The sequence below is a fragment of the Antrostomus carolinensis genome, unplaced genomic scaffold (assembly GCF_000700745.2).
Source record: "Antrostomus carolinensis isolate BGI_N321 unplaced genomic scaffold, ASM70074v2 scaffold5134, whole genome shotgun sequence".
Lineage (NCBI taxonomy): Eukaryota > Metazoa > Chordata > Aves > Caprimulgiformes > Caprimulgidae > Antrostomus > Antrostomus carolinensis.
Window position 1 is genome coordinate 22,949 of NW_010308568.1, and position 27,416 is coordinate 50,364.

General features: G+C 34.8%; 1 protein-coding gene across 1 annotated transcript in view; it reads left to right on the forward strand.

Annotated features, from left to right (window-relative positions):
- Positions 1 to 909: 909 nt before the first annotated feature.
- Positions 910 to 27,416, forward strand: part of ERC2 (ELKS/RAB6-interacting/CAST family member 2) — a gene marked incomplete at both ends in the record, with an annotated part of 163,035 nt that continues 136,528 nt past the window's right edge. Inside the window, 2 exons of the mRNA XM_029084448.1 lie at positions 910 to 933; positions 1,572 to 1,988. Coding sequence (XP_028940281.1) covers positions 910 to 933; positions 1,572 to 1,988 — 441 coding nt within the window. The remainder of the gene's footprint in view (positions 934 to 1,571; positions 1,989 to 27,416) is intronic.

Genomic DNA, 27,416 nt, shown 5'->3' on the forward strand with positions numbered 1-27,416 from the left:
TACAGAGTTCTCCTATTGACAATATGTTTTTCTGTTTGAAATGACTGATAAAAGACATGGTTTCAAAAGGTTATTTTCTTAAGTTTTGCATTTTCAATTTAGTTTAAATTATTGTTACAAACTGACAGCTTTAGATGTAATTGTGCTAAACATGCAGGTAGTATCAAATGAAGTTGTTTTGTTATTTGGGTTTTTGTTGGTTTTTGTTTTGTTTTTAGAATGTAGAGTTGCAGAATATCCATTAATGCAAAAAAGTCTGATGCCATGCATTTAAGTCTCCTAATTCCTGCAATTAAATGTCTTTTGGTACAGACTGTGTGACTATTAAGAATTAATATTTCATAAATTCAGGATGCTGTTTAGGCAGTGAATAAGGAGACAAAAATAATAAGAAAAACAAGTGTTTAAATAAAAATTTAACCTGAAATCAACATCATAAACCATAGTGGTGTAGGATAACTATCTATGTTCCAACCTTAACATGAGCAAAATCCTTTTTGATTTTGATTTGTGTTGAATAAGGAGTGTAAGATTTACCTCTTGAACAGAGAAAGACTCTTGTACTCAGATGTAGTACAAATATTTTAAGATAAGTTACTATTTTGGAAAACCTTAAATTGTAAAAGAACAGCAGAATGAAATAGGAAAGTTATTATTCACTGTGGAACTGATTATTTCTGATAAGTTTCTGTGTCACATCTATTGAGTAAAGTCTGTCTGTAGTTGAGGTTTATATATTTGAGTACTGTGAAGTTGTTGGTGCCTTTCTGTGTAACGCAATAAAATTATTTTTTTATGTTGAAGATACTTTTTGTTGAATTCAGTTCTTTCAGTTGAATCTCCTTTGCTTGCTTCCGACCTTTATTTATGTTGATTTTGCTTCATTTTTTCGTTTACCATGCTGTTCAGTTTTTGGATGCCAGGAGAACAAAGGTTTGTCCACTATTTGCAGTCAATTTATTTTTCAAAATTCAGTATTGCTTTTTGTGGTTTTTTGTTTGCTTGTTAGAGATACAGTAATCCTGTTTACTAAACATGTTCATAGCTTTAGTTGCCAAAAGAAAAAAAAAAAACAAAACCAACCAGCTCCAACTGAGCCCTTCCCCAAAACCCCCTTCAATTGTAGTGAGTACTTTGATTGACTGTATAAACCACAACTGTTGAGCAACACGAAGGGCAGAATTACCTTTGGTCTATGAAATATTTTAGAAAACACGGAATACTGAGTCTTTCAGCTTTATAGGTACATATTGACTGTACTAATGGATGTGTTGCTGCCTAGTGTTTGGGTTTGTTGGTTTCCCTTTCTTTGCTATTTATTTTATATGTAGCTGACACTACTTTGTGTGTGTGTTGTCTTTTTTTTTTTTTTTTCCTAGAAGCACTTGAAAGATATTACAAATATTGTCACATGCATTTGCTATTTAATAAGATTATTTGATACACTTTCCTCATTGAGTCTAATGAATTTTTATAGCAGCATACAACAAAAGTTTAATAAAGACTAATCCTACATTTGTATCCTAAAATGATTTTGGTTTTCTTTTTTTCTTTTCTGTTCTTTATTGCAGCATCTGCAAATGACAATCCAGGCACTTCAAGATGAGCTTAGAACCCAGAGAGACCTTAACCATCTTCTCCAGCAAGAAAGTGGAAATCGAGGGGCTGAGCATTTTACCATTGAGCTCACAGAGGAGAATTTTCGAAGACTTCAAGCAGAACATGATAGACAAGCTAAAGAGCTCTTCCTTTTGAGAAAAACACTGGAAGAAATGGAGCTTAGGATTGAAACACAAAAGCAAACACTAAATGCCAGAGATGAATCAATAAAAAAGCTTCTGGAAATGTTGCAAAGTAAAGGTTTGCCATCTAAAGGAATGGAAGATGACAATGAGAGAACTCGAAGGATGGCAGAGGCTGAATCTCAGGTTAATCATTTAGAAGTGATTTTAGATCAGAAGGAGAAGGAAAACATGCATCTTAGAGAGGTAATGAAAAACTCATTTATTTGTAAAAGATATTGTCAAAGTACTTGCTACAGTTTTAGAAATATACATGTTTTCTTTTTCTACGCTCAGTTTTTCATAAAAAAGATAATGTGCATTTTTTTTACAACTGTAATAAATACACACCAGGACTCTATGACATTTGAAAACAAGTATAAGAAATTATGGAAGAAAAGTAATTGTATTGGGGACTTACTGTCTCCGACATTGTTGCTTTGCATAGTTTCTGTATTGTTTGTATTTTGACAAATTGGTGTTTGGCAAATGAAGACAAGAACTACCAAAGAGGGGAGTAACACATTCTGCTGCTATAAATGAAATAGTCCGAAGTGCTTGCTACTTTTCTGTTTGATTTTATACCCTTTGTGTTTGAAATGAGTGTTTTAAAATGTTTTGCCTTCCATATAAACAAAGGCTTTTACCTTTGTGCATTTCTAATGTATTTTCACATGTGGTACACAAACTTTTTAGGTAAATATACCACATAATGTTGCCACATTATAACACTGGGGTGATGGCTGCACTGTACTTTGAGAAATCCTTAATTTGATCCCAAGCCCACCTGCACCGGCTATCTACATGGCTTGTGAATGCATTTTTGGGATGGAATTTCAGATGATTGAATTAGTACGATTGAAAGAAAACCTGGCCTGATGTCAAGCCCATCTACCCCTCTACATCCCAACAGCCCATCAGCATTATAATGTGACTAGTGTCAGGTGAACAAGACAGTGTGAGTCTTCGTCAGAAAGACCCTGTTGCTTCCTGCTAAGAAGAGTTAAAATTGCAGGGACATGGAGTACAAGCTACCCAGGGGAAGGAGAGTCAGGACAAACAGGTCTGTTTCATTAGAAACTTGGCAACAGTGTAGTCTGATTGAACTTCTTATCTTCTCTAACTTAGAATATGTATTGAGGACTCTGGTATCTGAGGCCCATCTAAAGCTTGGAAACTTTGCAAGGCACAACAATACATGTCACTAAAGTTTTCTTGTGAAGGTGTGGATCCTGAATCTTTTCATAGGCAGGATTTTAATTAAACAGTGATGCCATGTGTTAATGGAGTCTGAAAGTCAATGGATCCTGAAAGGAGTTTCATAAGGAACTAATGATACTGCGTTTGTGGTGAGGGGGGGTTGTGGGAGTTCTATAAACTCACGGGCAAGTTTCTGGATTTAGATCTGCTATTCTGAGAGTAGTACATACAATCTGTTTCATGGATGGATGATTTGCTATTCGATATTTGTTTTGTTATGTGATTATTTGCATATCACTTAAGTTTGTGAACCCTTATTTGGGTATGTATTGGACGTGAATAAATTTACAGCAGAAATTTCAGGAAGGTTTTTAATTAGTGCAATGGTTGAGAGTAGTGGGAGAAATAGAACTAAATCTTACTTGACAAGGAGGTAAAAAAGTTAGCTTCCAAGTAAAGTCTTTAGGCATCCAATGTATTGATTAGTCCAAGGAATGATGAAAGGAGATCATATTGCTGCTTGTAGACTGTGCATGTTTCTCCTGTATTTATACTGAATTAGTTTTATGTTTGAGTTCCCCCTGGGTTACCCTCAGGGGCCAGGAAAAAAAAAAATCATTTCTCCCTCAATTTATATGAGGATTTAGAGATTCTTTCCTCTGGAGTACTGCAAGAATCCTATGATTCTATTAGGGATATGGTTTAGAGGTGGAATTGGTAGTGTTAGGTTTATGGTTGAACGTGGTGACCTTAAAGGTCTTTTCCAACCACTGTGATTCTGTGAAGTATAGGATGGGGCTTACTGGAGTTTCAGCTTATGACATGCTGATGTGCCTTGGTAACTGGTCAAGGTTTAAAAATTTACTAAGTTTGCTGTCTGGAATCTGTCCATGTCAGATTGGCAGGAGCTATCTAGTGATTTGGAGACTTTGGCTAACAATTTCCTTGCTATTATAAGAATTCAAGGCTTTGGGTGAAGTCTTCTGTCTTCCCCTATCTCCTTTTGTGCATGGTATTTATGGGCTTTAATTTAATTTTATTTTTCCTGCAGATTTGAAGTTTGTTGTAGGGAGCTTGGAAGTATGATGTGCAGGGTGTATGAACTCCATAGAAACTACATGTTGAAACAAAATGTTTAGTAGATGCCTGCTTGTTTTTTCAGGAATCTGAATTTGATTGTTCAAGTCGGCTCTTGGAAAATGTTCTGATGTTAAAAATTTGTCTTGTGCTGTCTTGTTATGGGAAGTTGTCTGCAGGCTTTGGGGGAATATCAGATATTTGTTAGAGTTTTATCCATTTGTTAAAGTCCAAATGGATCAATGTTGATCTTCATATGTAGCTTGGTAAATCTTTGTTGTTCTGCAATGCTTATTTGAATTACTGTCACTGCATGTAGTCTTCATCCTGCACAATACAGTTTTCCAACATGATAAAACAGGAATTACCGTGTTGAATCTTCTGCAGTGATCTCCTCAGTGGATTGATATTTTTATTTTTTTAACTAGTGTTTGTAAGTTTGCTTCCTAACTATGTAAATGGCCTTGCAGAGATACTGGATTATTTATTTATTATTATTTTTTTTCCCCTAAGAATGCATTAAAGCTAAACTGGAACTTGGATAAATTTTTAATTCATTCAATTCATGAATTATTTTATATTCACTCAAATTGTGTTAATTTTCCTATATCTTTAACAAAATATTTGTCATTTTAGAACTTAATCTAAAATATTTTGCCTTCTGAATTTTTAAAGATTGGGGTATAGAGCTTGTGTGTTGAGTATATTTCTGAGAAACTACTATATTTTCATATGTAACATACTGTTTGATCAAATCTTGAACATTTGTTTCTGTTTTTTGATTAGTTTTATTTTTTGACTTTCTGACACTGTACTTGAAACAAGTTAAGGAAGATAAATTTCCTTAGTAGCAGCAAATTAAGTTATTCAACAAAGAGTTTTTCTGAGTGTGTTAATTTCCCCTTACAATGATAGATTCTGCTGTAGTCTCCCACTGAAAGACTGCCATCTGTGGGGGAAAAAAGCTGAACATGGTGGAAATGAGGTTGAATGTGGAAAAAATAATTGAAGACTACTGATTTTCTGTAGCTTCAACGCTACATTAAAAAGCTTATATAGATTGACTTCTCATAAGCTGTGCTGTTGGTATTTAATTTAAAAATGCTTTCAATCTGAAGTTTTTCAGTTCTTGAAATCTAATTGTGTACCATCCTGTTACCTTTTCAATCCTAGCTGGAGAAAGGACAAGATTTCTGTGTATTTTGCTGAGCTTTTGAGTATGTTTTCTCCTACGCAACCATATGTTTCTCCCTTATGCTGGTCACTTCTTACTTCTTTAAATAGTGCCAAAGCTGGATCTGTCTTCTCTCTTGTTCATTCACAGTCTTTTAGATCTCTCAATGTGCTGGAATAGAAAGCTAATGGATGAGAAGCAGAAGAAATTGATTTTGTTATAATAATCACTGATGGGTGGAAATTTGATCAAATTGGAGAATTGAACTAGCAGGCTCTGAGAGAAACTGAGGCAACTGGTCATTAAACGTTGGCAATTAAGGACATCCTTTTCTACACACTCATGACTCCAATGGCTGTCAAGTCTATCTTCTTGACCTGTACCCTCCTGAGCACTGATTATACCAGGAATTGAATAGTAAGGGATGTGTTCTTTGCTATTCTACAGCTGCCTTTCTCTAGCTAGTAATTTTTTCAAAGTTCACTTAAGTAGGTAGAGAGAAATAACTTTTCTTGTTGTCCTTCAGTCTCTACCACTTTGTCAATTATGCAGTGTTTCTCATATTAATTTTCTGCCCATTTCATGTAAGCATGCATGTTACCAGAAACCAATAACCTACTGTTTTGATTCAAAATAATTTGCTGAATATCCAAGAATCATGTAAAATTTTGTCTTTCTTCAGCCATTGGTTGTTTCCTTTTTTCCTGTGAATAGCCATAGTAGAATTTTGTAATACTACTGCCTTCAGAGGTCTGGAATTTCTCCAGGACTTGGATTATGTTTCTTAGAGAAGATACAAGGAAGAGACGTGCAAACAGCTAGTGTACAAGGGGATTAGGAATAAGTCTGGAAAATAAAACAACTAATTTTTCTCTTTGTTTTCATATACTTAGCAGATTTGGACTGACTTTGGCATGTTAACTACCTGGCCCTCAAAGATTGTACCTTTCCTCAGTGTGCAGTCTACTGTATCTTTAAACTTTGTTTCACAGAGCAAACTTGTGGTGATGGGTTTACTCAAGTTTTATGTTTGAAAGTTTTATGAATGGCAAATTTGAGGATTATTGTACAGGAGGAGGACGGCACTTCAGCAGAAATTGGAATCCTGCTCTTTTACAGGAATAGCAAAGAATGTCAGTGTTGGTAAGGTTCACTGAAATGTTGGGAAATAAGCTATGCAAAAATGGGATTAGATTTCTTTCCATGTATTAAAGAATTTAAAATATGGGCAAAAAGCTTTCACAAGAGTAGCTAGTTTCCAGCTTTGCATTAGTTATAGCAAAAGTTTCCGAAGTTGCTGGTTCACAAAGCAAGAAAGAACAAATAAAAGTCTGGTTGAATAGCAAGAAGTGCAAGCATGTGCTTCTGCTTCAGTTCTGGAGATGCAGCCTACTGAGGAGAGAATGTTGGGCTTTCTTGCATAGTTTCTGAGAACTTCTGCCCAGTTTGAGCTGAGTTTTCCATCTCTGAGTTAGACTGAATCCTGTAACTAACTAACTTCACTCAAATATTTTTGTTAAAGTTTTTCAAAGGTAGCTGAATTTTATTGATGTTTTCTGAGACAAATGATACAGAATTTGCTTTGATAAGGAAATAATGTATCCTGTATGAAACAAAGTGGTCTTTGCAAATACACACACGTAAGAAAAAGGACATTCTTGGACCAGGCAGTCTCCCTGTATTTTAGTGGTTGAAAATCTGTCTTGAAATCATAATGTTATACCATGACATTCTTCATATTCAGAATTAAGTATCGTGAAGATCACTAAGTATACATTCCTGTCAGAAAACACAAGATGCCTGCCTTAAAGTTCTTAGATTGGTTATCATGTGTCTCTTCTAGAATTTTAAATAAACATTATTTTCTCTAACTTTTGGAGAACTGTAGGTAATATGGGGATTTTATCATGTGGAAATCTAGCACAGATGTTTGGTATTACTTTTTTTTTTAAACATAGTGACCACACATTATTTACCCTAAGTACCATTAAGTATTTTTTTATTATTGCTATTAAAAACTTGCCTTAGGCAAAGTCCCACTAAATCTCTAGTAAAGTGAAATGTTAAAATTCCAGCAAGTATTTTATTATATATACATACATGTATATTGCACATACCCTCTCTATATAACATACAATTTAACTAAAACAGAATCTGAGATCATATAGGATTTTCTATACACATTTTAACTCTTATCTTGCATGTATGCTTAAAATAACGTTTGTTGCACGTGGTTTAAAGCTACAGGGTTTTTTTTAAAATATTTATTAGAAAGAAGAAGAACATGGCTTCTTTATTGTAATTTAAAGTGTACTTTTAAACTTTCAAGGCTTTTTTAAAACTTGCTCTATCTTTGAACTCAGCTTGGTCAAATAATGAAGGCTGCTGATAGGATTTGAACTGCCATCATGAATTAGTTATTGCATGTTTTTAAAGTTATTAATGGAGCAAAGTTCCTTCTTCCACTGTGAATAGAACAGATGCCTTGCAGACTTTTGGTGTTTACTGTAAATGTCTTACACTGGAGCCAGTAGTAATTTACTAAGGAAATGCTTTATCGACACCAAACGTTTCTTCCCTGAAGTCAGTTATATAGATTAACAGCCATTCTAGACTGAACCTCTTTATTAGGTTCATTAGTGCCTCTTTCCTTTTATTTCTCCTGTCTCAGCTCAAAATATTAATCTAATCAGTCGCTATAAATACAATTACTTTTTATCAAAATATCAATAGCAATATGTGTTTTTAAGGTGACCTCTTAAGTCTACAGAAGGACTTTGCAATGTTGGCAGTCACTCCAGACATGAGAAAGTAGACAGAACCTGATTATGCTCTAGAGAGCAGTTATTACTTCTAACATAGCCCATTCAGATTTTGTTATGCCCTATGGTATTCTTGCCAGGGTGCTTGGTTGCAATAGTTCCTCTAAGTCCATGTGGAGGATTAGAAAGCTTTGTTCATTTAGGAATCAATTTCTTTAAAGACAGGATTGCTCTCCATGACATCACCACCAGTAGTTTAGTATATGAGAAAACCATCAGTTTCAAACTGACATGTCTCAGAGTAGGAACTAAGGAAATTATTTTAGGAAGAGAGAAATATCAGAGATTGATGAATAAGCTGGGTTTTCTATACCTTTCAATATGTGCAAGTGATAAGTGTTGATCCTGCCAGCATTCCTGGAAAGTGCATCCTTTAGAAGGTACTCTGGGGACTGTCTTGAATTGCTGTAAAACTAGTGTTGTCCTCAGATGTGGAAATACTATCTTTGCAGGGCTGTTTGCTCAGTTCATACATTTACAACTTTTAGGATGTCTGTAAACATTTGAGAGACTAGGCAATAATGAAACAGAGAAAAATGGTCAATTCTGATTTCTATCATAGGTTTTGTTTCCTTTTATCTTCTATTGTCTTTTAAAGTCTCTGTTCTGCAAACATGCTGCTACTCATCTGTGGCAATAACTTAATTATTCTATAATGTAATTAATTTTCTCTAGCTCCATCTTCTTGTCCTAGTTCCTATGAATGACAATAGCTTATGTATGTGACTCACAGCTCTGACATGTTGATGTATTTTCACAAAAAGAATCAGAGCTGAATTTTCAGGGAAGAAGGGAGTTGGTTACCCTTGAATTCCTATGTATACTTTTCTGCTTTAGATTCTTTACTAAGTGCAAGAAGGTGTACCCAAAGAGTAGTTAAGACATGGAATAGGTTGCCCAGAGTTGATGAGGAACCTCATTGGGAAGAAAAGATATGAGATTCAGATCCTAAATCCCACAGAACTTATGCTCATAGCACAGTTTGTTATGCTTAGAAGTACATTTGAAAGTCATTTGGTCATATTATGTGCTATCTTCAATATTTATTTTAGAATTATTTTAATTTAGTAATTCTGATTTCATTAGATAATCCAAGGCTTGGACTTAGAACAGTTATTAGAGAAAGAAAAGCTTGTCAGAGAGAATGTGGAAATTTCTGGCTCCTACTGAAATGGAGCTAGGCTGAGAGTGGTTATGCATCTCCTGAGTTGCTCTGCGCAATGTAACACCTAGACAGTACTAACTGGTAAAATCCCTGTTTCCTAATAACTCCATTCATTCAGGGAGAAGTCATATTTCTACCTTATTAGAGCCTCTAGGAGAAAAGAAAAAAATATTAAAATGAGTGGTGATATGTTATTTGTATAAAATATAATGAAAATAAGAGGGGAAAAGAAACAATACTCAAGATTAAAAAAAACCAAACAAAACCAAACATAGAAACCAAAACAAAGCAAAAAATTATTTAAGATGTAGTCTTATTGTGTACATAGCTCATCATAAATAATGATTACCTCTTGCATCTCACTGGGATTAGTGAACTCAAAATTAAGGAAACAATTCACAGAAGAGCATGAATGTGAATTCCAGAACTTGCACACTCTAAATATAACAAAAATATTGATCTGTGCACTGATCTTTGTTGCTGATAATGTTTGCATGCCTCACAGTTTATTTTTAACAAATTATCTCTCAGTGTCTATCTTAATAATCATCTTTTATAGATGACAAAAATGAAGCAAAAGGTAAGTCAGCAAACTGCCTAGGTCTTCTCAAAAAATCAGTAATGAAGCAGGGAGAAGGATCCGCCTGAGTTCTCTGTGCATTCCCTGACCACTGTTACTCATTTCAGTCCACTATACAAATGAACTGCAGTAGCTGAAAAAGGAGTATTTTTATTAAAAAATATGAATTTAAAATAGAAGAAAATATTTTAACATGCTATCGGGTTTTGTTTAAAACATGAGCTACTAGAAACTTCTGTAATTATCTATGATCAGATCACCTGGAGGAGGAGAGAGCTGGAAATGAAGACTTAGAAAAAGGTTAGTACTGAGAGTTGTGTGAAGAGTAGGCCTTGGGTAAGAGGGCTTTCAGTTGTTAATTTCAGATCAGCTGAATGCTTTGGGTGGAGGAGTTTCCATTATATGTCAGATTTCTAGTACAAGCACTGCTCCTTGCAAACACCCAGTTTCAAACCAGCTGGACCTGGAGAGCTTGTCAGATAACCAGTTCTGCCTAGTGCAAAATAGCCGGTATTTTGTGTAGTTTGTAAATTCAGGGGGATCAGTTCAATTCCAGGTGTAGGCAAGAGTGTACATCCTTAATTTCTGATAACTTTTGGTTGCACCTCTTGAGGGGAAGATCTGATATTCTGAAAGGCTATTGCTTTCTATTTTCTTTATATTACTTACTGTCTTTATAGTCTTGTAAGATCATGCTGGCCAGTTTTCTAGTAAAAGTAGTGTAGACTTGATTACATAGTATTAATGCAGGTTCTAGGCTGTTCTTTATATATTTAAAGTTTTTTCAGGATGAGGTGAAAGAATTAAGTGCGTTCTTACTCATGTGCTGAATTATTGTTCATACTTCTCAAACCAATAAACTTAATTAGGCCACATCCCTCTAATCTTCTGCTTACACTGGACACATGCAAGTAATGTGTCCTACTTCTGCTCACTCCCTATCGCATTTCATATTAAGGTACAACTGCCTGAATCCATGGGGTTTTTTTAGCTTCCTTTGGGATGTTAGCTGTTGGACAATGTTGAAGTCAGGATATAAGATATCATTAGTTAATGGTCTGATCTCTTATGACAGTTGCTGTCTTCCTACTTAAAAACATTATAAAGAATTTAAGACCGTACTATTAAGGAAGCGTTAAGAGTAACAGTCATGTTGGGTACATTTACTGCAATTTAAAATTACTGACCTTCAGCCAGTGGATTTAAGGAATTGGAAATGTGCTTATGAGGTGGACCTCAAACCTGAACCAACCTGACTTCTTCACCTGCTTGGCTTATCTCCATTTAGCAACATGTGCCATTACACTCCTATGCAGAAGTATTTTGGTTGATCTTCAGATTATTTTCTTCTCCTTGAAACATAAAGCTTTAAAACAAACAAACAAAACCACCCAGACTTTTTACAGCCATTTGTATATGATGAATATATTTAGAATAGTTACTGGATCTATGTGTTCTTGTGACTGTTGTTTAAGGGCAGTATTAAGGACAGTATCCACTTTCATACAAAAGAGGTGAGCAATATGGTCTTTTAATTACACTTCGTAGTTCTTGCTGAAGGAAATGAAGTAATAAATAGAAATGATAAGTGATCCAGGGAAGTGTGAATCAGACATGTTTCCCCATTTACTGTAAGAGGAGTGCATATGCAATACTCTAATGAATTATTAGTTTTTTAGGATGTAGAAAGACAAAACTGTAGTGTTTCCTGCTCTGTAGACTCAGGAGCTCTAAATGGCATATCTGGTATGTTCTTTATTGCTCTGCTTTTTTTGCACAATTTACTTGAATTTATTCTTTTTACATACACGGTTTGTATTCTCTCCTAGACACTGGAAGATTTTGTACATAGTCCAAGTTCCACTGATATAATTCAGAAGAAGAAAAATAATCTAATAAATGACATAGAGAAAAATGCTTGGTCAACTTACTGCTATACTTGGTAATTACAAACAGGTTCTTAGTGGCATATCACTGAGTTCTGGCTACTGTATTCCTCCATTAACAAAATTCTTGTGCTGCCATTGCTCTGCTGTGCTGGCAACCTGATTGCTAATTCACTTCAAACAAGCATTTCTTGTGGAAGTGTTACAAATGGGGTTAGGAAAGGGACATCTTACTAAAAAGAATGCGCTTTTTACAGTGTTCTTAAAATCTGCATTTGTAGAATGCGTTATTTTCATCTGTTAGAGGATAATTAACAACTAGATACGTATTTCTTTAATCTCACAGTTTTAATTGGCTTTGACTTTTGAAATCTTTTATTTCCCTGAATATAAATTTATTTACAAAAATGTGTGGATTGTAGGTTTTAGATTTATAACAGTGATTTTAAACTAAACAATGTGGGTTCTTTCTTTGGCTCGTTATTTGACTCAAAAATAAATGTTGGAAAAAATTATCCTCTTAACACATGATCTTTAGAAGGAGAACTTGCATAACTTCTCTGTGATATTTCTTCGTCAAGTTCCTGCAAATACTGAGCTAATGAATTTTTTACTTTTTCATTGTCGGCTGAATTTTTACAATTGACTAAAGCAGTGATCTTCAGATGCTGAACAAGAAATAGTATATTGTTTACTACATATCTGAAAGCGTTAGAGGGAAGAAAGGTGGTGTTAACTTGTGCCCTTATTTGTCATGTACCTTTTTGTGACTATTGATAATATTCAGATGATATTTTAAGATTAAACTTAATTGAATTCAGGTTTCTCTTCAAGTGAAATTGCTTAATTGCCAATGTATATAACCCATAAGAACTAGTCTGTTCTGCAGGATTGCTCTTGACAATAAACAAGTAATGCATTTTTATGGTGCATTATGGTAATGAAGTAATGCATTTTCTGTGGTAGTTATGTGCAGAATAAGTCAAATATGGTTCAAATAATTCAGTTGTGGCTGTCTTTAAAGTGTGGTACTTGATGCTTCTTCACCAGTTGTTGGCATTTTATCCCACTTGCAGGGGAGCTGAAGTGCCATACTTCAAAAATGTATGTATGTGACAACAAAAAAGAAAAGATGCATTGTTTCTGCTGTGCTTCCAAAGAATGATTCAGTTTTGTAAGTTTGTAGATCTGGCTAATGTAGAAGAAATGTAGTAATTTTCATTGTGTTAAATGAAAAAATAACCAATGGCACGTTATGTAGGCAGTACCTATTAAAATTTCTATTAGAAATTACTATACAGCTATTATGGTTATGCTGTTCTCATGCAGCATTATTAACATTAAAAGAAAGGTTTCATGAAACTTTTTATAGTTTCCTAGAGGAACTATGCTATGAAAACCAGAAGCATGGAGAAACTTTGCATATTCTATTTTCATATATCGTCTTGTCAAGGAGTGGAGATGAAAAAAAAACCTCACATGATAGTCCAAGAGTAGAGAATGGTTTTGTCTGTTTTACTTTTTCTAAGTTCTTTCCTTTTTAAGTTAGCAAGTGGCTTATAATCTACTGTCATATATCTTGGTAACTGAGAGTACTTTATGCTTCTGTTAACTTCTGATTCTGCAATCATACCTTTCTTTCAAGATGCTTGTGTAAACTATTGATCAGGATCCAATTGCATAGTTTGTTTAAAAACAAAGATGTGAAAAAGTATCTCCTGAATAGTTCTAATGCTGGCATTTTGAATTACAATGGGAACATGATAGGCTTTATCTCATTAAAACCTTAGTGCAACTGTACACATATTTGTATGAATAGTCCCAGTGAACATTGTATAAAATTGAATAGCATAGGGAGCAATATTAATCAAAGACCTAATCTCTCCTCTCTTTATATCACAAACCAATCCCCACACATGGAGATTTGTAATGAGAACTGCAAAAAGTTAGTATTGTACTTTATTACGATAAATGCTACCTATTTCCTTAATACCCAGCACCATTCCCAAACACTACTTCTCCGTTTGCAGATACCTTGCTTTGTTTCCTCGGAAATAGTTAGACTTCTGCAGGCATGCATTTTCATGGATATGCACTGTTTGTCAGGGTACAGACTTCCAGATATATAAAACTTATTCAACATTGGAGGTCATAGATATTAAATTACACTTGTCACTTAAGAATGTCTTATGAGTTGCTGTGGCCTTAAAGTGAGGTACTGTAACCTGCAGCAAGAGTAGCCTCTTAGAGATGAGAAACTTTGTCATTCTACAGTTTTAAATGTAATATCTCCTATTAAAAAAAAAAACAACAACAACAAAAACCCCAAACCCCAAAACAATCCCAAAGTATGTACTTTGATCGGTTCACATCCTTCTTGTACAGGCTGTAGGGTTATGTTGGTCACTAGGTGGCACTCCTGAATGAGGAGTGCTTTTTCTTTGATTTTCACAGGTTGCACTTGCTTTGTTATTTTTCGTCCCTCATTTTACAATGATAGAATTAAGAGGAGGACTATCTTCATTTAAAGTCGATGGAAAGACAGTTTCAGAGATTCAGTCTGTAATCTGAATGCAGTTTAGAAGAGCTGCACCTAAGAACCAAAGCAAGGAGTCTAAAAAGGATAGTGCAGCTCTCAATAGTGAAATCAGGAATTCAATCTGAAGGTATTAGTAGAATTAAGTCCCAGTGTGTTAGTCAAGGTTTGAATTTTACTTTAATTTACAAAAGTAAAAGTGCAAACTAAGTTGACATCTTCCTCTTTTGAATGGACTGGAGTTTCACCATGATATGTGCTCTCATACCCCAACTGCTGAAACATACCTCTACAGTGATGCTGTGTGATTGGGACCTGGAAGGTGGATGGTGGAGAACATCTCACGTGGTGCTGACATGCCCTGCTGCATTTCAAGATAGGCTTGTAATACTTAGCTTACTCAGAAGTTTTTCTTGCCTTTGTACTGGCATGGTAATGTACAGCCATACTGAAGAAGCCAAAGGCTTACTTCACTATGTTAAATAAAGTACCTGACAGTAGATGAGAAGGCTATCTAAATATAAAAAAATTACATAATAAGATGTAACAAGATTTTTTAAAAGCAAATTTCTTATTAACCCTGATAGGAATTTTAAATCTAAATCTTCTATTAAAAACTTAATCTCTCATCTGCATGAGATATTAATTGTTCCTTTTTTATCTTTTTGTAGCAGGTAATACTTAAATTACTGTGTTCCTTGAGAGGAAGTAGCTGGGACTTAATCAAAACAACAAGAGATGCATTGTTTCTATTAAAAAATGTAAAAAAAGTTAAAATGAAGGCTGTCTTATCACACAACAGGCTTTCATATTTTTTTCATTTTAAAATGTATTATCGACTCAAAATACATGATTTTAAACAACATGAAATTATTAGCATAGAATATATGCAAGACATTAAAAGAATTTCAGAACCAGATCCTGTAACAAGAACGACAGAACATGTCGAGGAACTAGTGATGACTGAGTTGGTGAGGGGGAAGCCAGAAAAGACAGATGAATCAGAGTTTTGTCTTGTGCCCTTGCACTATCAAGATTTTTTGGCCCAAAAGCTACATATCAAGAAAAAAATGGTGTTTCTAAACATGTCTCTTTACTCTTTAACATCCTCAGTGTTTGACTTTGTATTTAGTACAAGGAGCCTCTATTCTGTAATGTGGTTAAAACTAGACCTCATCTAAAAAACAGCCAAATAAATAACATAAACACCTCAATCAAACTAGTTTCAAATTATGTAACAAACTTTGTGTCAGCCTTGTTTCTTATGTCAGTATACACAGAACACTGGAGCAATAGGAAATAGGGATTGCCTCATTTATTTATTGATTTATTCATTAAAATCTGTGGTGGGCAAGGTAATAAAGCAGCAGTGTACAGCAGTGTTGAAAAAATGACTAGGGAATGCAATTGCATCTTTTTGAAAGTAAAGTTTACTATTAAATGACAATTATAATTTAATCATCTTTTATAATAAAATACAATTTATGAGCTGGTCAAGTGTACAGGTGAACTATGATAGCATGTTAGGGAACCACTTATGGTTATTTCAGTTGTTAGCACGTTTTTAGCAAGGTCTTGAGATCAAGCAACACTGAATAGAGCTGCTGCATCTCACAACTTAAGGCACCTGTGAGGCTCCAGCATTCCTTTTTTCAACATTATAGTGAAGAACCTACCATCCAAAAGTAAATGTTTTTGGTGAGAAAACATTCTTCTGCATCTTAAGACTCATAGGCTACACCATTCCTGATGAATTTATCTTTTTACTGTTTGCTTTACAAGTAATTATGGAAGTGTGAGATAGATGAGAACACCCAATATACTGCCTGCTCAGCTGTTGCCTTCACTGTCATCTATTAAACATCTGTATTGATGAAGAATTACAGTGTCCTAGGGAATTCCCATACTGATAATTCCTGAAGATGTAGCTTTCATTATTCACTCTTTTTTTGCCTCACGTAGAAGATGCCTGTGGAGGTTTCTGTAGCTTGAACAAATAACATAATAATGAAGAAACTTGTGTTGGAGATATTTTTCTGATTTTATAGTGCAGTTACACATACATGCCACGAAACTTTTTCCTCTTGTAGAGCTCTTGCAGGAGAGCTTTCTCACAAAGGAAGTAGAATCTACAGTCTGTTTAAAAGTGTACCATCGTAGTACAGGAGGAAGGATTTTTATTGCAAATGCATCGCTATTCCCAACAAAAAAGTTGGTCTGTTTCAAAGCATTGATGGGCTGAACACCTGCACATTTCAGAGTCAGAACAATCAGTTTGTTCTCAATTATCCCTGACTTGCTTGGAGAGAGACTTTTTCAGCTCTCAACTTAAAAAAGGCATATTTTCACATAGGAGTACATCTGGCAGACAAAAGATTTTCTGCTGATAACAAATCTCAGAAACCATTATCAATATAATGTTACCTTTCAGCCTCTCAACAGTATTGTGAGTGTTTACAGAGGTCTTGGCAGCACTTACATCCCATCTGCATCATTAAGGCACAGGATGATTGGCCAGAAAAAAGGAAATCTTACCAAGAGATTGGGAATAGATAAACATACTCCCCCTCGTGCATTTTTCTTATCTCAAAAAAAGTTAATTTTAACACCAGCTCAGATGATAGAACTTATCAAAACAATAGTGGAATTCAGGATGGTAAGACAGAGCTTCTGGAAGGATTCCAAATCGGGGCTACTTTGATCATTTGTTTCCACTGAGCCCTTCAGCAGGTGGAGTTTCTTGTCTCTGTCATGTGTAGTTGAAAGCCTGGTGCCACATGCGAACTTGTTCTTTAATTTTTAGCAATTTTTTCTGAATGCTTTGCACTCCAGTAAAGTAAAAACACTGGTTTTAGTCTCCAGAAAACCTGGGTAGTTTTCGTGTCTGATGGAAAAAAAAAATTGTATAAAAACTTCCTTTAATTTTATTCCTTTGAAAACAAATTATAAATACATTATTAGCAAGTTGAGTATTCCCAGTGTATGAATTTATAGTGCTTGAACTTCATAGGAGTCTTTGATTCAGTTTAACATTGTGGAGCTTGAACTAACATAAAATGTATTTGAGTATTTCCTGCAATCTCTTCCTGCTCATCATTGGGCAGTATGACAGTGGTAAACTCCATAAATAAGTGTAGGCTGTGTAATTACAAATGCTAGCAAGCAGAGTTTGGAACTAGTATGTACATCATCATGTTGTGATATTAGTGAAATGCTTACCAGTTATTTAAATCATGCTGACAGTCTTAGCAGAAACTCTCCAGGGAAGAGAAACAAAAGAAATATAATGATATATTTAGTTTGCCAGTTGGGGTTACCCATCTGTGGATTCATTGCAAACAAGAATATCAGAGAGTTCTTGGGTCTATGGCTGGTTGGAGATCTCTAAGTGATGGTTTTGTGAGTTAGTGGTCAAGTTAACTAATACCTGCATTCCTGTCATTGCAATTATTGTGGCCAAAGCAGCAGTTCAGCTGCCATCTCCTGCATTGACGTGTCCTTTGAATTTTCACAGCTGTTTCAGCTGGCTATAGAGGCCATATTCACTAATATCTTAAAACAGATTTCTTGTCTATGCAGGAGAGATCCATTTGACACCTGTCTTCTCACCTTTAGTAGAATGCTTTTTGGATAGATATTTACTATAGAAAAGTTAAATTTAGACAACTGTAAGAGCATGAAGGAATTTACAAAGAAAGCTTGTTATGTCAGATTGGAAAAGGTTTTGTATATGACTTAAATAATTACATTTGTTATTGTGACAGACAAATTTATTTGACTTTATTCCCTCCAGGTAAAAATTGTTTGTTGTCAACTTGGTAGTCATTAGTGTTCTCACCCTTCAATAGACTGCTGCACCTTAAGGTGGCAGGTTTATGAAGGAGCTGCAAGAATTCTACAAAAGCACCTTCCCCCCCTTTTGATGGTCTGAGTTTAATATAACAGCTCTACTGTGGTGAAGTCCTTTGTCTCCCATCCCTCTCCATTTCACTTTGAAAGTGGAATTACTTTAGCAGTAACAGTATCAGGGTGAAATCATTGAGGCTTCTCTGTGAGACTGTTTTGTCCCACTTTGGTATCTTTATTTCATCATGAGGTGATCTTGATGAAGCCATACTCAAAACTTTTGCCCGAGATAGTTTCAGAATTCCACGTTTAGTCAGGTTATATGCTAACCTGTATTCCTTCTGAGACATTCAAATAATGAAGAAATTATATGGCATATCTTAGATATCACAAGAGCTTTGTTTGAAGGTTTGTTTGAAGGTTTAAGCCCTCCTTCTGTAAACTGCTATTCCTGTTAAGAGAATAAAAAAATTGACTGTCTCTCTGAATAAGGCATTGCTTGAATTATCTGGCTCTGAGCACATTCAGAACTTTTCTTTCCAAAAGTGTTATGTGCTGCTTGGGATTCACTTACAGAGAAACACTCACAAGCAGAAGAAACTGAAAAAAGGAAAGTTTACCAGCTTGTCTGTCCTTTGGGTTTCTTTGAGATGCTTTGACCCTTTATGTATTCTACTTCCTGCTCCTCCTCTGCCCCTTCTCACTTCCACTCTCATCTATACTTGGAGCATAGAAAGAACAGCAACAGGTCATGCCTTTCTCTTGCTCTTTTATACCGTGAGTGTGGCTGGGAGGCACCTGTGGAATAAGTAGCAGCTGTCATAACTCTGTTGCAGGTGTGTAAAGTACCTGAGTAACCTTGTGTGTCTGTCTGACTGTTGCACCTGTCTGGCTACACAGCTCGGACTTCAGTTATTTCCCAACCTCCATTCCAGAGAGCATATACTTGGGAATGATGGCTTAATAACAGGGACCCAGATCTGTCTTTTCCAAGTGAATTTCCTGGTTATAGGGCTATTAATAGTTCCTTGTTCTTTTCTTTCTGTAGACCTGAAAAGTTCTACCTTAAGTTTCAGAAATGCACCTAGATATTTTTGGGGTTGACAATTCCCATCCTCCAGCAAAGAAAATTGATTTGTTTCTTTATCAGTGTTCAGCTCATGAAAATATAAAGTGTCGCTTTCCTACTGTCACTTAGTATTTTTGTACATTCCTGTTTCTGTCACTGTAGTTTTAAATGAACACCATCAAATTTAATGCAAAACCTGCTACATATTAACTTTGTGTATTTGTTGTGTATGATACTCTGCATAATGTTTGTTTTTCTGGACACTTCACAATTGCAAAAGTTTCTGTTCTCTTTAAGCTGAAACCCACCAGTAGCTAATAGGATGAAGTTTGTGACAGATAATAAGTTATAAGTTACATTTTCACTAACAGTTTTAAATGCTGACAGAGGTAAGTTATTTCACAAGTCTCTGTTAAATAAACCTTTTCTAATGTAAGAAGGCTGATTTTTGTGCAGCCCTTGATGTTTTTGGCTTATTTCATAGACTTCATCCATAGAGAGAGAATCTTGATTCAAGGTTCAGAAGTGTCATGCTGAAGTGCAGTAGGGAGGTCTGGTGATAGACATTTGTTGCAGTCATCGTATGCATTAACTGCAGATTTTTAACTCACCTGTTATATGGAACCTAGACATAGAAACCTTGATACTTTCATTTTGTGTTCATTTACATTTTGATTCAGAATCACCAATATGACCTTGTGCATATGTATCTGTATTAACTTCTAGTCTTTGTCAGAAGTATGCTTGTGTGGGTCTTAAATAATGCAGTTTAAGACAGCATGAGGGTTCCCTCACGTTTCTCTCCTACAGTAGGATATGGGTAGATTTTATTTGTGGTTATTATATTAGTATGTGCAACTACTTCAATTTTATGACAATTAGTAATTTGATTTTCAAGTTGGTATGATAGTTCTGAGGTGCTTTGCAATTTAAGTATTTCTAGAATAGTAGGAAAAACTTAATACTGGTAGAATATCTGTGCAGTAGTGTGCGGAATGAATGTACTTGTGTCTTTTATACTGTGAGTGTAACCAGTTAAAACTGAAAAATAAAAGATCAGGTTTATTTTACATGGAATATCCACTATTGAAGTAAATGCAATTATGGCTAAAGTATTTATATTCTTTTTGTGTCAGAGGATTTTCTGATACAAAAGTATGTTCTGGATAATAAGGTATTCTTCACACTTAGCATTAAGTATGCAGTCCCTCACAGTAGCTTTGCAACTGGAGTTGTTGTCAGATACTAATGTTTTTAAAAATTCAATTAAAATAATATACCATATGTAGCATTTTTTTCTAGTGTGATATTTGTGATGTTAATGGATCTATAAAAATGTTTTGGGTGATGAGATTTGTATCAGTTCTTTTGTACAACAGGAATACTATGTGAAATGCCATATAAAAAAGGTGGAATATGAAGACCATCAAGTGTTCTTTTAAATGTATTTTAGACAAACATGTTATTTTTCTGCAATGTAAATTCAAGCCAATTTGCTCTTTAAAGGCTCTTTAAATAAAATAAATTCAAAAATTGATGCTGTGGAGGATAGACAATACACACATATAGCACATTGAAACTGTGTGTATTCTTTTGCAGAATGCCTTGCAGCTGCAGAGCTATACTGAAGAAATTATTTTTTCCAATGCTTTCTTGGGTGAACAAGCTATCAAAACCTTACTATGAAAAGGAAATATCTTTGAAAGGTTTCATTGCATTCTCAGCTGTATTAAATCAGTGCTATTAAAAGAATGGATTTATTTAGTTTAGTACCTGAGCAAAGTAATCTGTAATGGGATTGTTCCACTGCGATAACAGAATTGCAAATTATTATTAACAGTGTAAAATATCACATATGAGACATTTTGTATTTCTCTTTGCTCGCAAATTCCTGAAAGACACAAGATTTTAGATTTTGTCACACTCGGAGGCAGTCTCTCACCTAACCTGGAAAACAGCAAGATAAAAAAAGGAGGAAATAGACCTGTAAAGAACAAAGCTCTTTGAGATCTTGAGACTGGCTTGGAATTTCTTGAAAAGAAACTGAGTTAATGACTGACCCTTGGGGAAGGAGTGAAAATAATGAGGTGTCATTGATTTTTCATAATTGCCAACACTATAGGTGATAACTGAAAGCGATATATTGTTTTGTCTTGAAAACACTCTTCAAAAGCTCTTTTAGATAACTTTATACTGTAACAGGCAAGCAAAAGATTAGTGTGCTTATGTGTGAATCTGTTACTCTTGTCGCATTTAATGCACTGAGAAATCAAGTCTAACTTCTGTGGTTGTTTGGTGTGGTGGTGGTTGTGTTTTGTTTTGTTTTGTTTTTTTTTTTCTTCTTTTTAAAGCAAGTAATTCTATGACCTTTTCATGGAGTAAAGTCTGTCCAGCATGTTTTTAATGTTACGAAAAAATAGCACTGAAGTAAAGGATGGCTTTTAAGTCTGTTTTTGTAACACATGAGCTGTAACAGTGCAGGCTATCTTTTTATTTTTATTTTTATTTTTTTTTTAATAGGGGAAAGGCAAAAAAAATCTGCAGGTAGCTGAGAAGAGTCTTGTACTGCAGCTTGGAGAGCAGCATGTGAAAAATACAAGCTCTTCACTGACTCTTAGACTATGTTGACATTAACATAATAGGGAAGCATAACAAGAATAGCTTTGGAGAGCTGAGGAGTTGGTACTGAGGATATTTTGGGGAATTTATGCTGGATTATGTCCAGTCTGATTCTGTTTGCTGAATTCCTGGCAATAAGTGTAGCAAGTCAGAGCTCAAGATGGGGCCAATCGGAAGGTACTCTTTAAAAGTACCTTTTTTTTTTGTCTCTGCTCTTCAAAGAGAGAAAAGTTGCTTTTGTGCTTTTTTTTGTGCTCAAATGTTTACAGTGTGCTGGATGCTGAAGGATATACAATTTGACAAGAACTTGGACGTGAAGGTACTCGCTGTATGTGAAACTTTTGCTAAAAAGCTTTCAAAGAATTTTCAGTTATATTTGTAATTTAATTGGAGAAGTTTTCAGAGAATCACAGAATACCTCCAGTTGGAAGGGACCCATAAGGTTCATCAAGTCCAACTCCCCGCTCCTTGCAGGACTACTAACACTAAGCCAGATTACTAAGAGTGTCATCGAGATGCTCCCTGAACTTGGTCACAGCACCAAGAAGAATATTTCTTCATGTTTCTTTTTTTTTTTTTTTTTCTAAATGTTTGTTTCTCCTTTTCTTCTCTCTACTTTCTTTCTACTCAAAGCAGGTGGAAATTAAAAAAGTATTTTAAGAAATTTTTTTTCTTTATTACTAAAGTAATATTATAAGAGGACAGCCAGGAAAAAAAACAACAAAACAAGCAACCCCAAAAAACCCCAAACAACTGTAGAACCTCTAATGGTTTTGTTTTTGCAGAATAGATGCTCTATTTCCACAAGGCAAAACTCTTAGTCTAAAAAATAGACAGCACTCAGTTGTTCTATATGGGGGTCAGGTAGTCAATCAGCATTTTTTTTGGCAGAACTTCTGTGTCATTTGCTCTAGCAACTAGAAGAATCCGTATTGAATGAAGCAGGGTAAGAAAAGAAATAGTGGTGTGATAGATTAAAGGGGTGATAAGTAACTTGGGATAACGATGTTTCTTACTGGCTCTGACAGGGCATTTCTCCTTCTTGCTGGCACAGTTCTTTCAGGCAGAGGTTTTGCAAATGTCTACTTATGTGTTTCTGATTTTCTGGGTTATTATGCTTCTCATCCTAAGAATTCTGTAAATGCTAAGTGTGTAGAATTGCAGATAAAGTCAGTGGAAGTCTCAGATAATCTATTGGGGGGAAAAAATATCAGTCATCCAGTGACTGGTGCATCTCACGCTTTAGATGGTGAGACACATACTGAACAGCTCATAAATGAGAATGTTAAGTCAGGTCTGTGAAATCAAAACATTATTAGTTAGGAATCTGGGAAGGGTAATTTTCTGAAATAGACACATAAAATGAGAATAAATATGTAACTTTTCTAAATAAAATTAAAATTGTAATAGTAATTTACACTTTGATTAAATTACAAATGTCAAAAAACTTTTAAGGACCTGTTTATTAACATAGGAGCTGTTTTTTATTTTAATTTTGAGAGAGAAATATAAAGATCAAAACTATAAAAGTTAAGGTATTTAACATGTTTAATACACCTATTGTGTTAGAGCTAATGTGATGGTTTTATAGAAGTATTTCTGTAGTCCATTAGGCTGTAGTATTGCTCTTTCATAATTCCTGTCACCACAATAGATTGTTTAGTTCATGCACACCACGTTTAGTCAATAAACAAACATCCAGAGCATGTGGAAAGTTCATTTTCCAAAGGTTTTGGAAAAATCTAATTAGATGAGATAATGTAGTGTTACGGTAATGCAAAAGTATAAAATACATTCTCTTGTAATCTGAGCACTTCCCAGACTGCTTTCTGTTAAATGTTTTCTGTTGGAAATTAAAAATGCAGCAGTGCTTTCTGATGAAGGAAAACCCTTTGAATGGTGCTGTTCTTGTTATGATTTTACATAACAGAGTCTTGAAAGAATTTAATTTAATAACTTAAAATGTTCAAGACTCTGTTTCCATGTAACATTACCAATGTAGTGGTCTGAGAAGTAGAAGAGGGATGCACTTGTTCCAGATCTTGTTTGGCTTCTTTGAACAGACTATACTGGTATTTCAGGGTATTTGGAACTTAATAGGATATGATCTTTAATTTCTTTGTGGTTAGTCTTGGAGGACAATGAGTAAAATTTGATAAATTAACTTTAGAAAGTTAGAAAGACAGCACAAGATATGTTCAGGGCCTGGACTATTGAAGCCCAGTGAACTTTATATGTAGTCCTGTGCAAGTACAGCATTTATGCTCAGATGATGTGCAAATCTCCCACCATCTGCGAAAACAGAAGGGAGAGTTGTCTTTATGGTAGCTCAGAATACCACTAGATTTTTAGTCCTCAAAGCTCTACTAAAATGGTAAATAATTGTTACATAGCAGCTCAGGATTTTACAGTTTTACTGGAGTGAAAGCTCACTAGTTTTCTAACAGCTTGACAGAAGTACTGCATTCATGGGAATGTTGTGTTTCCCAGAGGAATATTTGAAGGTTGGATTAGCAATAATTGAATAGGATATTTTTGTGTGTGTGTGCTAGTGTTTTCCTAATGATATAATAAATTCAATCTCTAAGAAAATGAGAGTAATTTTTATGTAGGGAGGCACTTTTTTCAGTGATGTTTAATATTAAAGTGACTGCCCTTTATCCAAGCCTGAGTCATTGTCCACTTCATAATTTTGATGTCTGTCTGGAAGACAGATACATGTGAGCTTCCAAAAAGTGAACAGCATTTCAATTTTCTTCTAAAATACAGAAGAAGGTTATTGGCAGTGATAATGATATATTAAAAAGCCTTGGAGCGAAGGCTGAAATTGTTGCCTTGCTGGCTGTAGAGACTTGTACGTCTTCTGTGTACTCCAGGAAATCTGGATTTATTTCTGTTCAAAAAAGAGCTTTCAACAGAAGAGGTACAATATGCCATCCATCACTCTAGGGTGCTTTCAGAAGGGAAACATGATTTTCAGTCTTAGCGGAGGTAATCAACATATGTGTCTTTTAGTTGCTCAAGATGGAAGGAGTGGGCAGAATATGCTCTGAATGTCATTATTAAACTGAATTCCAAAAGGAAGACAAAGAACCTTCTTTAGTTCAGATAGATCTTAATTCTTAGTAAGACACTTTGTATCTTAGTGCTGACAGTATTAGACGCACTTTTTGAACACATGAGGAAAGGAAGTGCTAGACATCTGCAGTACCCCCAACTGTTGCAAGGAAGTTTTCATGTAAATATTTTGGTTCTAAGTACCTATATTTACAAATTTCAACTAAACCTCCTAAAGTCTTACTTTTTAAATATCCCATCTTCCAGCCATGAGAATATTCAGATCATTGGGTTCAGATTTGAATTTCTCCAATTCTGAAGGATCACAGGACTTTGAATAGTAGGAGAAGCCTGTGAGGGTTATTTGGAGAAGTTGTGTTATCTGGAAAATAATTTGCCTACTCTTTCCATTTATTGCTGCTGTCTAAGAGTTGTTCTTCCTCCGTTGTTTTGTCCTTGCTCTGGGGCAGTGTCTCTTCTCACTCAGACTTGAAAGTTCTGGTCTACTGTCACCTTGATCCATATTTAAAGACCTTATAGAGCTATTTAAATATTAGAAGTACAGAGCCTGCTTTTTCTTCAGCTAGTATCTGTAGACAAAGTAAACTTTAAATATTTATATGGTAAAGGCAAATAATGATTAACAACCAAAGATGGATATAAACATCTATATTTTGATGTTAGAAATTGAGCATAACCATGCTGATGCTTGCTTAAACAGTGTGCCTAGAACACTTTGTGTGCAACTAATGGAAACATATATAACTAAATATCAGGAAAATAGTATGGCTGGAGAATGTTGAGTAATTTAAGGTAAAAATCATTCAGGTGAATTGTATTTTTTTTTTTTTTTTAAGCATTTAAACCCCCAAGAAATTCAGAGGCAATGCATAAGCAAAACTCCAATGTGTTAAACTTGTCTTTAATTCTAACTTTTGAAGTATTGTTTATTGTTGATAAATCATTACAAACTAATTGTTAACTATCAGATATGATATGGTAATTGAGAGAATTTCCAAGAACTGATTTTGAAAACTATTCTGTTGTAAAAGAAATTTCGTAGCTTTGATATTGCTCAAAAAATAAGAGAAAAAGATACTGAGATTCAGGACTCCTTCCTTTAGATAGGAAAGGGAACTAACATGGGAAGTGAAATTTTGAACCATGTTCAGTTCTATTTTCTTAGCAAAAAACCCCCTCATTAATTTGATAATTTCTCATTTTGTGAAACAGTCATTGATTTAACTAAAAAAACCCCCATAAATTGGTACTTACTCTGTATATAGGGATTGTTCTGTACGCATACATCTGCAGATGGGGAGAACATCAGGGTATAGCAGAAGAACTAAAGGGGGCCCTTCAGAGTGGCCCACTTCTTCCGGTGAACACAGGGTACTGGTCATGACTGCACCACAGAAGTCCTACAAGCCTTTCTGTGGTAAGTTTGCTATAGTGAATGAATTATATTTGTCAGTTACACTCATGTTTGTGTTTGTGATCACAGAACTAACAATTTGTGCATGTATCTTTGATTTTTTTTTTCTAACTTTTCAATTAAATTTACTTTATCATTATATTTAAATTTCTCTGTTTATCTTTTGTTTTAAGGGGTTGGATAATGATTTGTGCTACAATTCAATTTAGGGTTCTTTTTTCCTTTTCATGTCTTGCAGATACTTATCATCTGGTAGGATATGCATAAGAGAAGGGTCAGAAAAAGAAATTGATGATCCCAGCTTAAAAGACTAAATTGAGGCAGGTAATGATGCAGTTCCTTGGCGCGTAGTATTTCCTATTTGATACAAGGACTATATAGTAGCCGTGTCTTAGAATGCTGCATGGTATATATTAATTAAGCAAAGTACAGAATCACAATCTTTTTACCTAATTGCTTTGTAAAAAAAAAATTTATAAAAAAATTAAAAATTAAAGCACATTGTACCATTCTTTCTCTTAGATCACCTCTGTGATGAGATCACCCAGTGTACCACCATTTTCCTCCTAGAAAACATGGACAATAGGAGGATCAGAAGAAGCCTGCAAATAAAAGGATTACATTGCACTCATTTTTTTTCTTTAGAAGTATTTATTCTTGTTGTAAACTGTTCTAAAGAAAATGCTATCATTCAAAATTGCAGTAAGATGAAAACTTTACAATAAAAGTATATAAAACATAGTTATTTTAAAGTATGTTTTTATTACAAATGCGAAGAAAGTTTGGCGTTAAGTTTTTCGTAAAATGTTACACTTTCAAAACCATTCTTGCAGAGATATCGTGTGGAGGACTTGAACAACGAAAGAGACAAGTGCACATGAGTTCTAACTTACAAAGATGTTCTATTATTGGTATGTTTGCTACTAAATGAAAATATTCTATCAATTGCCTTTTTATTACAGAATCACAGAATGATGGGGGTTGGAAGGAACCTCTGGAGATCATCTAGTCAGGATGGTGTCCAGGGAGGTTTTGAATATCTCCAGAGGAGACTCCAGCACCAATCTGGGTAGCCTATTCCCATGCTCTGTCATCCTCAAAGTAAATAAGTTTTTCCTCATGTTCAGAGGAAACATGAGGATGTTTACTCATTCATGATAAATATAGTG